The 12,329-nt window shown below is 44.2% G+C and overlaps 1 protein-coding gene across 7 annotated transcripts in view; it reads right to left on the bottom strand.

Moving 5' to 3' along the window:
• ZNF608 (zinc finger protein 608) overlaps positions 1–5,547 on the bottom strand; it is a 132,992-nt gene extending 127,445 nt beyond the window's left edge. For 4 of the 7 annotated variants that reach the window (XM_038769873.1, XM_038769877.1, XM_038769878.1 and 1 more), the window contains exons 1-2: positions 3,787–3,934; positions 1,830–2,936 (exon numbers count right to left, since the gene is read on the bottom strand). In XM_038769873.1, coding sequence (XP_038625801.1) covers positions 1,830–2,726 — 897 coding nt within the window. In that variant the 5' untranslated portion in view covers positions 2,727–2,936; positions 3,787–3,934. Of the gene's footprint in view, positions 1–1,829; positions 2,937–3,786; positions 3,935–4,217; positions 4,275–4,758; positions 4,846–5,382 lie in introns of those variants that run through there. The other 3 variants (XM_038769874.1, XM_038769875.1, XM_038769876.1) reach the window with 3 other exon arrangements.
• Positions 5,548–12,329: the final 6,782 nt, after the last annotated feature.

Raw genomic sequence — 12,329 nt, 5'->3', positions numbered from 1 at the left:
ATTTGTTAAGCACTTACTATGTGCCAGGCACTGAACTAAGCGCTGGGGTAGATACAAGGTAATCGCGTTGGACACAGTCCCTCTCCCACATAGGGTTCACAGTCTTAGTCCACATTCTATAGATGAGGTAACAAACACAGAGAAGTTAAGTAACTTGCCCAAGGTCACATGCTGCTGTTGATGAAGAAAATCACCTTCTTAACCTTCCAGGATCACAAAATCCAAACCTTGCTACCTACCTGCAGCCCACGCAAATGTTAAAATCTGGTGTAGTCCATCAAATAATCACATTCCCCCAAACCATAATCCCAAAGTGTGACCATTTTCCTTCCTATAACTTGCCCTCTTTCTGGCACCTGGATATTCATCAGTAACTAAGTGCAAATCCACAGTGGCCAGAACAATTTATTGTCACTTACTGTGTCAGTCCTTAGAGTCAAGAATATGAAAACAGGTGATTTAAGAACATAGCTAGATCATCTTGCCACACGCCCAGTTCCCTAAAGGATGGAAGGTTTGTTTTGGAAAGCACAACCTGTCATATTCACTTGACTTTTTAAATTAAGAGTTAACAATAGCCCCTTGTCCTCCTCCAAGCTACCCTAGTCTTCCCACTGCACAGAGCAACTTCTGATCTCCCAGAGCAATTCTGAATGCCTAGTAAAAAATAGCCAGACAGGCCAGTCTCTGATTCCCACTCCTATGTACCACAAGGATACAGTTCTTAGTTTTTAGGCTAGCTCTAAACCCAGAAAGAGAAGTGGGGATTTGCAGCAATTATGTGGGGAGAATTAGGCCAAAAAAAAATCTTTCTGAAGATGGAGTGATATTTTGGGCTTGGTTTCCCCAAGATTGGCTGTCTACATTATTCAAATACCCACATAATTCAGTTCCATAATTTTCTTTGCCTGTGTGGACAGTACTGGAGGGAGTCCTTCACAGCTCAAGAAATTGATACATCCACACTTCTATCTACCTCACTGCACTATTTCTAATATGTTTCAGCTTCTTAATAACTGTTCAAGCCCAAACAATCCCAGGCTGAGCCACAGGAGAGATTCTGTTAGAGAAAGATTTTACTTCATACAACGCTTTCTCCCTCCTGGGGTTGGGAATGGAATATAGACACCTGCCAAGCTCATTTTAGTTTGCATTTCCTTTTGTGAAACCCATCGGTCCCAATACAGTACACACATAATTTGATCGGAGAACACCTCTAATAACCTATAATATCTCCCTAGCTAAACCTGCTCTTGCAGTGGGATTGCGGGGGCTGGGGTGGGGGGAGGTAGTGGAGGATGGTAACAGAGAGGCACCCCATAGGTGGGAGCTGGGATTTGAATCTCTGGCACCTTCTTGGAGGAGGACCTTTCCTACCAATTACAGGTGCTACCATTGCAGGAACACCATCAATGGAAATAAAAACAGAGGACAAGTTACTCATATGAAAGGAACCAGAATAAGAGTCAAGTGAACTATTAAAGGCACGCTCCAGCTCACAAACTGGCCAACAGCCCGTCTGTGGGGTAGAAGTGAACTTCTCCCCAGGACCACGCATTCACAAGTCCTGCCATCTGAACACCACCCTCCCAGAAGCTACAATAGCAACAGCAGCAGTCCACAGCACCAAACGGGGATTACCCGCCCTGCTGGGCGTGTTTGTTTTTGTCTTTTTGGAGGGTTTGTTTTTGTTGTTGCTTTTACTTTAAAACAGTACATAAAGCATGCAAAGTCATCAAAACAAGAAAGCACTTTTAAAAGTTTGAATAGATACGCACAAAACACACACACACACAGAGATAGCAAAGAAGGGGGAGGTGACGTCCTACCTTTTCTGTTTTCAGTTTCTTGATTCGCCTGTGGCTCTCCTCTTCCTCGTCTTCTTTCTTTACCAAAATAGAGTTCCCCATGAGCCCTGGATCCTGGGCACCTCCTTTGCTCCCCTCCCCTCCGGGGGCCAATGCGCTGCCCCCTGGGCCTCCACAGGGGAAGGGATTCCCGGGGCCGCCTTTGCTGCCGAAGCCATACAGATGCCCCCCGGAAGGCGCCTGGCTGCCACTGCCGTTGGCATGAGCGTGAAGCAGCTCATGCTTGTCCTTCCTGGATTTCCCTGCATCCTTATCCCTCTTGGAACCTCGGCTGCTTGGGTTTTTCCCTGGTTTCTCCTCTTTGTTTTTTCCACAAGAAGCTGCCCCGGGGGTGGCAGTACTGGTGCTGGTGCAGAGGGTATTGCTGTTCGGGTTGCCACTTTGACCCAGTGCTGAATTCATGCCAGTTGCCTCTCCAGGGCGCCCTTGGCCTTCCTGCCTCTTGCCAGCACTGCTGATCTCGGGAATCCCATACAAGGCAGCAGAAGGCAGAGATTTATTAGCATCCTTAGAAGTTTTACTCCTTTTCACTTTTGATTTGCTGGTCTCTTTGTGTGAGTTCCCCTGGGGAGCAGTGGGTTGAACAGAAGCAAATTTTAGGCCATCAGCTAAGGATGAGGTAGCACTAGCCGCACTGGAAGCCAAACCCCCACAATCCTTGGAGCTGCTGCTGCTGCTGCTGCTGCTAGTGGTGCTAGTGGAATTATTCATCTCAAATTTCTGTCTGTCCTTCTCCAAATCAGCGTCCAAATCAATTATTAAATTCCCAACCCCAATTTCCCAATCATCGCCACTGTCATAAGTATCAACCGTGCTTGGATCCACACCTTTTCCTGTACTGGTAATGTTCACTGACATCCTGAAGATGAAATCTCTAGAATAAAAATCCGATGAACTTTCCTTGGAAGAAAAGGGGACATTCGTTTATCTCCGTTGGGCTTTTCCTTAAAAAAAAAAAAAAAACCAAAAACCCAAAATCAAAAACCCCTTATTGTCTTCCTCTTCTTTTTCCAGCCCCAGGTATGTCCAGGTTTATACCCTTCACGGCAGGTCCAGGTCCAGCTTTTCCTGTGAGGGGGCGAAAAGTCGAATAGTTCTTGTCTGGGTGTTACCAGAACAGAATAGGTTAATACTGGGGAGGAAGGGAGGGGGGGGGGGAGGTGAAGGGAGGAAGGTAGTTCATATATTTTCACTGCCCCAAAGCATTTTTAAATAGAAATATGCACCCATGAGCGTCAATCTTAGCTGCAATCCTTGAGCCACAATCATCAGACCAAAATACACGCAAAAAATCCGTTTCAAATTCAGAAAGGTAAAAAAAAAAAACTGTACTTAGGATCTGTGTTTTGCGTACATGGGTCTCACCCCTTGAGCTACTACCTCCCTGCTATACCCTCCCTGAAATACTTGGACTGTGTAGTTTCAAAGAATCAGACTCTGGGTTTCCCAAGACTAGTGTCCAAGATAGTTTCGAGGTCAATGCTATTTAACTATAAAATTTTGTTAAAAAGTCTGGGTGTTTTGCTTTTTTTTTTCCAGTAAGGAAAATACACCCTCTTAACTCCCCACGCCAAAACAGCTTTCACATTTAAAAATATAAATGGTTGACAATGTTTAAGTCTGGAAAAAAAGTATTAAAATGAGATAAAATGTCTTTTGAAAAATAGCATATCTAAAAGCAACCATAACGTATCCCTGGGTCCCACAATTGCTCAGTCTGTTAAATATAGTACTACTGCCTACACAGGAAACTGATTAAGACATACACTTTAAGTGATCTACACCAAGGTGGCCCCAGTGACCGCAAATGAGTGTGTGTTTGACAAAGATCAGTAAAACGGTTTTAAAGGGCTCTGCCCCGTTTTAACAGTTGATTGTCAAAAATATATATATATATATACATACACATATTTCTTACCTTTTAATCCTTTATCATTTTAAAAATTAGGTCAGCAAATCAAAATGCTGTTCCCACTCGACTCTGCAACAATTCTGTGCCCCTCATTTTACTTAAACACCAAATGATCAAGAAGCAGAACCCAAATAGCTCATCTCAGCCAGAATAATCACTCGATAACATATTCCCTCCCCCTCCCACCCCCCCACCCCACCCACCCCCGCTTTGGCACACGGATCAGGAGTCCTTTTCTCCTTTAAAATGTGTTACTGTACAGCTGGAAGATAATGTTTCACAATCAGAACAGAAGCCGGGCTTTTTTCCTCTTAACAAGCATCGAGAATGATAATAGTAAAAATGATTTTTAAAAAAGTTTTCCCAACTTCACATTCCGCCTTCAGTTCCAGACTCCAGTCACCGTGATCAGTAAGTAATGATCCCATGTAACCAACCTACGGGCGTCCGCTTGTACCGAAGCAGAATGTGCTAACATCGGGCCAAATCAGGGGAACGGACGTGAGAGAGGAGAAAGAACTGAAAATCTGGGCTGGATTCCGCCTGCGAGTCGGGAAGTGGCATTTTTTCGCCCGTCCTGACAGATTTGATTTCTTGAACTAACTTAAGAGAAAAGGAGAGGGAGGGGAGGAGGAGGAGGAGAAGGAGGGGAGAGGTGGCGGGGGTGGGGGGGGGGGGAATAAGGGAAAGGGGTGTGTTGTGGCGGGGAGGGGGCGCAGAGAGAACAGGGTTGGGAGGGGGATGATGTAGGGGGTCTGATAAACCGCTTAGAAAAACATTAGTTGAGAAAAGAGGTGGAAGTGAGGGAGCTTGTTTTAAAATTAGGTAAAGGATGTGATTTGTTTTCTTGTTTTATGTTGTTAAAAAAATTAGAAGAGTCCTAAGAGTTACCCAGAAAAATAAAAAGCCACAGTAGCTCAGGCCAAATAGCCATGTGGTAATTCGGTAATTAAGATTCCAAAAAGAGAAAAAGACGACCTTTTTTCAGGACAATTTTTCTTACTGTTACAGCAAACGGTACATCTCCTTTCTAATTTTTTTTCTTCCTCTTCTTCCTTCTTCTCCTCCTCCCCCTCCCAGTCAGAGGTCTCAGAGTCCGGCTTAGTATTTTTAATTAGCTAGCGTTGGGGAACTCGAGGCTGTAATGAATTGTTGATGGATTGGAAGGAGAGTCGGTTTGCTGGCAGGATCGGTGGGGGCTGGGCGAGCCTACTGCAGCCAACCCTAAAGGAGCGATTTGGTTACAGTTCAAGCCTTTCCCATCACGTGAGGATCAAGGGCTCAATTGGTTGTCGTGAGAACAAAAATGGGTGACAAGCGTATCAAGAAAATACTGATCTGGTCTTTAAAAAACCCTCAGGTCTGCCCCACTCCCCCTCTCCCCCCACCCCCCCATGGCGCAGGCGCGGGAACAAGTTAGCAAAGCGAAATATTGAAGCGTTTTTCTCGGGGACCCAGAAAAGGTGAGCGAGGGGCTCGAGACTCCCAAACCTTCCCAGCTCCCCTCCCGTCTCTGAAATAACGGGCAGCCCGAGAAGGGCGATCAGTTTCATGGGAGCTTTTAAATCTCCTCCTGCCCTGCATAAACCCCAGCCTTCTTACCGAGGTCACGGTTCCCCGTCCCGCGGGAGACTGGGCAACTAACCGGCCAAGGCTCGAATGGGATGGTGATCAATAAACTCCGCAAGCTCGGCCGTATCCTATTGGCATGGGCGGAGACGCTGGGTCTCGGCCAGGATAGCCTGCCTGTTGGCGGCAGGTTCCAGAGACCCCTCCCCGTCCTGGATTCACTTTCCCGTGGCCAGTGCGATCCTGGGAGGCGTAAGCAACTGTTTGCCCAGGCACGAGAAATTCCACGCGTTGACTTTGCCTTCGCCTCCTGCCCGTTTCGGGTGGGGGTGGGGGGGGGGGAGTGGCGGTTGACTGAGTTCGGAACGTGGGGGAATAACAATTGTTGCCCCAAACGGATTAGTCAATATCACCTACCTTCCTGTGTTTTAACTTAAAACCCCCAAATCCGACAAGCCCATGTGCACACACACAATTGGCATGTACCGCGACCCCAAGCCGTCAAAGTAACCAAGACACACACACAAGCTCAGCGCATAAGAGCAAAGGCAGCTCTACCTGAAAGGGACTTCCCTTTGTTCCCAATGTTCTTTTACATCTGTCCAATCAGAAGCCAGCTTTTATGAAACGGGGTTTTCTGATTGGCTAGTTGTTTTCTCTGGACTACTGCAGGGGGGTGCTAAGCACGTACACACACCCACTACAGATACATACACATTTTCCCCGTCTCCCGTCCTTCCTCGAGAGGGGCGGGGGTGCAGAGGAAAGCGTGCTGCTATGACGTTTTGCAAGAAGGGGTCTAGAAGGGAGTTGAAGCCTCCTGCAGTAAGATGAAATCATGCTACTGCAGTACCCATTCAACATATTAGGAGCCATCCTACCCCCTCTTACAACCAACCAGGCCGCGAAGAGAGATGGGCTGAGAGAAGCCAAATGGGCGCTGGGCAGGAGGAAGGCAAGACACCCTTCATACTCACTGGGGATTCTGCCCCTGACCCCCCTTTTCCTTTATTCTCCACCACCCGCTGCCGTCCTTACTGTGCCCTTTTCACAGATGTGTTCCTGCTTCTCTGTTTTTGCTCACTGGCTGCATGAGAAATCATTGGTGGGGAAAAGGAAAGGGAGGGGGGAGGTACAGAAGGAGGAGAAAGAGAAAGATTTCCCCACACACACACACTATTCTCCACCCCCCCCTTCCCAATAAGTCTTTTGTTTCAGCCTCCTGGTCTACTGCAAACCCTGGAGGGTGAGCAGCGAAGCCCCCTTTCTAGCCACTACCACATGAATCGCTTTTCCCAGGAATTAGTTACACATGTCTTTTTTGCCAGCCTTAGTACAGTCCCACCTCTGACTCATTTCACTTCACCTAGTTCAGGGAGCAAATGTGCTCCATAAATTGTTATCCCCTAGAAGGTTGAAAGCACAAAATGACAGTTTCCCCTCCTCTGTTTCTAGTGTTTGTATTTGGAGCCACCGAAAACTCCATGCAATCTTGTAGGACAATTACATTTATTACAGGATAAATACTGGTAACTGTGTTAATGTGACTCTGGGGTCATGGATCAGGAGGGTTTAATATGAAATCACTGTTTTTGTTGTATATGTAATGTAATAGCAAATACATTAAATGAGAAGAGCAAGCCTTTGCCAATGCTTACTTTTATGCTTAATCTGCCTCCATTTTCTTAAAACATTCATTATTTTTAGGGCTATGGAAAAGTAATCCTGAAAAGCTTACTACATACAACCTTTTCTTATTCAAGGAAAGAATGAAAGCTGTATTTTTGATCATTCATTTTCATTGCGATTGCAATTTTTTTCATGGAAATGAAAATATGACCATATGACCTTGAAATTAGTTCAAATGAGCAGATTAGGTATGTTAGTGCTAACATGAAAGCTATTTTACAGCTAAATTGTTCAGTGGCAAATTTGCAGATCAATACAAATTTTATGCCACTCATTTTAAGTAATGGTTATTGACATCATGTTTGAGCTTTGATATATTTGATTCATAAAAATACCCCATGTGTTCATTGTACTACAACTCAGATGAACCAGATTTGGTGCAGCAATAAACAGTTTTCACCCCATACTAAGGTGAACAAATGTTTGTTTTCTCCCTGTAGACACAGGGCAGAGTGCTGTACATCTGTACTTCTCTAGTTCCTATTTTAATGAGAGCTGTAAATCAGTACTTTTCAAGGTTTTGGGTTTTTTTTAAGTACCTCCAACCTATACCACTAGGCCTCCTGATGAAGGGGTTAGCTGCTGATGTAGACACAGAATGGAGAAGTGAAACAGCAATTTCAGGGTGGGACAGGGCAAATTTATATAAAGCCCATGTCCACCAATGAAAACTCTGAATGTCAGATTCACCCCCATCTAAATTAAATCACTGTATATACACTTCCAGGGACTAACTACCAAAGTGAGAAACTATGCAATTTAAAGAAGAATCTAAGCCCAATAGAGAAACAGTGTGGCCCCCTGGGAGTCAGAGGACCTGGGTTCTAATTCCAGGTTTACCACTTCTTCTCTGTTGTGTGACCATGGGCAAGTCACTTAACTTCTCCATGCCTCCCTCATCTCCTCTTCTCTCCCTCCCTTGTATTTGGATTTGCACCCTTTATTCATCTCCCCCGAGCCCCACAGTACTTATATACACATCTGTAATTATTTACATTGATGTCTACCTCCCCCTCTAGATTGTAAACTTCCTGTGGGCAGAAAGCATGTCTACCAACTCTGTTATATTGCACCCTCACAAGTGCTAAATACAGTGCTCCACATGCAGTTAGTGCTCAATAAATACTACTGATGGTATTTAGTAAGCACTTGTGTGTCAAACACTGTTCTAAACCCTGGGGTAGATACGTGATAATCTGGTTGGACAGAGTCCCTGTCCCACATGGAGCTCACGGTCTATGTAGGAGGGAGAACAGGAATTAAATCCCCATTTTACAGTTGAGGAAACTGAGGCACAGAGAAGGTAAGTGACTTGCCCAAGGTCATACAGAAAATGTGTCAGATCAGGATTAGAACCCAGGTCCTCTGACTCCCAGGCCCGGACTCTTTCCACTGGGCCAAGCTGCTTCCCAAATATGATTGCTTAAATGATACTTTCCCAAGTGTTTATTACAATGCTCTGTACACAGTAAGCACTCAATAAATACCATTGATTGATTGATATATGTATTTTGTGATATGTGGATCGATCCAGAGATAAACCATTTAGAAACCCGGAAACTAGTATTGCACTGTAAACCTTCAGTTTGTTCTGAAACGTAGTGCAATGATTGCATCAAAGGAAAACGCTAAAGTCAAAGTGTTGCTCAGTGCAAGAGGAAACCAAGGTTTCCTACCCCAAGCAAGTAATGAAACAGATTACCCTGACTCCTTTTTTTCTAGAGTAATTTATCTAAGGGGCATGGAGTTAGTGGCCTAGGACCTGTGGTTGCAAAGTACTGCACTATTTGCTGCCCAAATATGATGAGACCATTTCCCTTACATTTCCCCTTAACTTCATCCTCTACATGGCACATTTTCTAAAGAGCAAAGCACACCTTTGTTCAGGTTGTTACAACTTTGAGAAACTCATATGTACAGCCAACAATGATAACCTACCTTTATAGAGAAGCAGTGTGCCTAGTGGAAAGAGCACAGACCTGGGAGTCAAAGGAAATGGGTTCTAATCCCACTCTGCGACTTGTCTGCTGTGAGACCTTGGGCAAGTCATTTAACCTCTCTGTGTCTCAGTTTCCTCTTCTGCAAAATGGGGATTAAATCCTATGCCCTCCGACTTAGACTTTGAACCCCATGTGGAACAGGAACTATGTCCAATCTGGTTATCTTGTATCTATCCCAGGGCTTAGTACAGCATTTGGCACATAGTAAGTGCTTAACAAGTACCATTAATATTAAAGCATCTTCTTCAAAATGGCTGGGTTATACATGGTTGCTCCTTAAATCTAAACAGTAGTCTTCTCTGTTGCCACACACCAGCCCATGATTACTCCTCATGCTATACTAGGTTGGAAAAAATCAAGTCAGCAATTCCACTGCCCTCCTTTGAAAATGAGTACCACATGCTCCAAAACGAAGATGATGTTTTTTGGTCTATTTTTAGCAACACAAAAACCAAACTCATCATACAATTGTGATATCTGGGAAGCATTTCCATAGTCTTCTTCTGTTGTTACAGTGATATATGCCCACAATAAAAGGCTAGTGATAATGTAACGAGAAAATTGTCAAAGCCACATGAAAGTAAAGTCCAGAGCAGTGTGTTCCACAAAGGAGTCCAATAATCAATCAGTTGTATTTGTTGAGCACTTACGGTGTGCAGAGTATTAGAGAAGCAGCGTGGCTCAGTGGAAAAGAGCCGGGGCTTTGGAGTCAGAGGTCATGGGTTCAAACCCCGGCTCTGCCAATTGTCAGCTGTGTGACTTTGGGCAAGTCACTTAACTTCTCTGTGCCTCAGTTACCTCATCTGTAAAATGGGGACTAAGACTGTGATCCCCCCATGGGACAACCTGATCACCTTGTAACCTCCCCAGCGCTTAGAACAGTGCTTTGCACATAGTAAGCGCTTAATAAATGCCATTATTATTATTATTATTATACTAAGCACTTAATAGACATGACCCCTGACCTCAAGGAGCTTACAGTGGTGGGACTGAAGGTGGGGTGAGCATCAAATTACTTAAGGGGTACATATCCAAGTGCATAGGCGATGCAGAAGAGAGGGCAGAATAGGGTGGGGAGATGAGAGGTTAGTCGGAAGGTTTTCTGGAAGAGATATACTTTTATTAGGGCTTTGAAGATGGGGGAGTGGTGATCTGTTACCTATGAACAAGGTGGTAATTCCAGGCAAGAGGAAGGACGTGAGCAAGAATTCAAAGGTGAGAGAGTTGGAACTGAGTCACAGTAAGTAGGTTAAAGTAGTGAAGCACCTGGGCTACGTTGTGGTTTTATTGATTCTGCTGCTACTGAGTCAGTCAATCAATCATTGGTATTTATTGAGCACTTAATGTATGTAGAGTACTGCACTAAGTGCTTGGGAAAATTCAGTACAACAGACATGATCCCTGTCTACAAGGAGCTTACAGACTAGAGGGAGAGTCAGACATAAAATAAATTACACATTGACATGTACATAAGTGCTGTGGGGATGGTAAAAATACTAAGCAGACAATTCCATCTCTATTTCTCTGTCATCAATGGTAACGGCACAGGAGACAACTGGGGAACACAAAAAAGTGTTGGGATAGGTGAATGGAGAGATGACTTGTTCTTTCAGCAGCACCAGATTTTAGGGGAGCTGTCTTATAATGGTATTCATTAAAGTGCTCAATGTGCGCCAGGCACTATACCAAGTAGTGGGATGGATACAAGATAATCAGTCTGGAAACAGTCCGTGTCCCACGTGGGACTCATGGTCTTAATCCTCATTTTACAGTTGAGGAAACTGAGGCACAGAGAAGTTAAGTGACTTCCCCAGTATTCACCCGGCAGACAAGTGGCAGAGTCAGGATTAGAACCCAGTCCTCTGACTCCCAGGCCTGTGTTCTTTCCATGCTACTTTTCTGTCTTGGTTTCTGAGTAATGCACTATGTTGATGTTGGAATTGAAATTGGAGGATTGTGACAGATTCCAACCACTCTCTGTGCTGAAAGGACACCTTAGGGCCTTTAGTACATTTACATTTGTTCCATGCCATTTAGAAGTCCTTACCCTCCTTGTTCTTGCCCCTAGCTAGCCAAATTGGCTGAATACTCTTCAGCAGTTGTATTTAGGCATTTGTCATACTAGCTAATGAAAAAAAAAATTTAGTTATGTAGTCATCTGGATTAAGCAAGTGAGTTCAAAGGTCCAGATCTCAGTTTCTTGCCTAGTAGATGGACTTTGATTAAAAACAAATTCTATTGTCTTCATCTGGATTGTAGCCTGGCAGAACAAGCAACCCAAATGATTGCAAAATTGCAACTTTGAGAGCCTCTAGGGTTGTAAACTTTTGGAGGTTGTAAAGCACACTGTTCAGGGTGATCCATTTACTAATACCTCAACTGTGACCTCTCCATTCAGAGAAAGAGAATCATTAATGTGATACTTACCAACGGTTCACCTATGTACCAACACAAATATACTCACAGATATCCTGTCAGCTACAAACTTGATAATGTATGTATACTAGCTCTGCAGATTGCTTTATGGCCTGACTTTCGTTTTGTTAGTTTAAGCCACAATATCGTACAGATTTCCTTTCAAGTACTTCCTAATTATACTCATCAAAATTAAGAAAAGCTCCTCAGCAAAAACAAAGCTAGAACATTAACAAACTAAAGCATCATCCATTTGGGAATGGACTGAAATTGCCACAAAAGGAATTTCCTTTAGATATAAGGGAGAGTGTCCTTTAATCCAAATAAATTTTTGGAATCACCTTCCTAAGAGCTGATAAAGTAGGAACTCTATACCTATTACTCTGAGGTGATTTAGGTAGAGCTCTGCCTGTAGACAGAGTGATGGACTGGTTACCCCTTGAAGCTTCTTTAGTGATTATTTAGGCATTTTCAGTAAAGATCCTCTAGACGGTAAGCTCGTTGTGGTGCAAGGAATGTATCTACCAATCCTGTTATAATGTCCTCTCCCAAGCGCTTAGCGCAATGGTCTGCACGTGGTTCTTCCCAGCTGTCTCTCAAGAGGAGGTCTCATGCCTGCTTTCAAAATCTACCTCCTTGAGTTGCGTTTGTGACTCCATCCCTTCTTACCTCTTAATACACTTGCTCTCACCCTTCTTTCCTCCCTAGCCTCCATCTTGATCTGCTCACTCTCTAATGGTGCATTTCCCCTTGCTTTCACACATGCTTGTCACCCCTACATTAAAAAGGCCCTGCACTCCTCAGCTATTGTCAAATCTCCCTTCTCCCATTCCTCCCCGAACTCCTCAGAGAGTACAATACGAATATACCAGCTAC

The sequence above is a fragment of the Tachyglossus aculeatus genome, chromosome X4 (assembly GCF_015852505.1).
Source record: "Tachyglossus aculeatus isolate mTacAcu1 chromosome X4, mTacAcu1.pri, whole genome shotgun sequence".
Classification (NCBI taxonomy): domain Eukaryota; kingdom Metazoa; phylum Chordata; class Mammalia; order Monotremata; family Tachyglossidae; genus Tachyglossus; species Tachyglossus aculeatus.
This window is presented reverse-complemented; position numbering and strand designations above follow the sequence as displayed.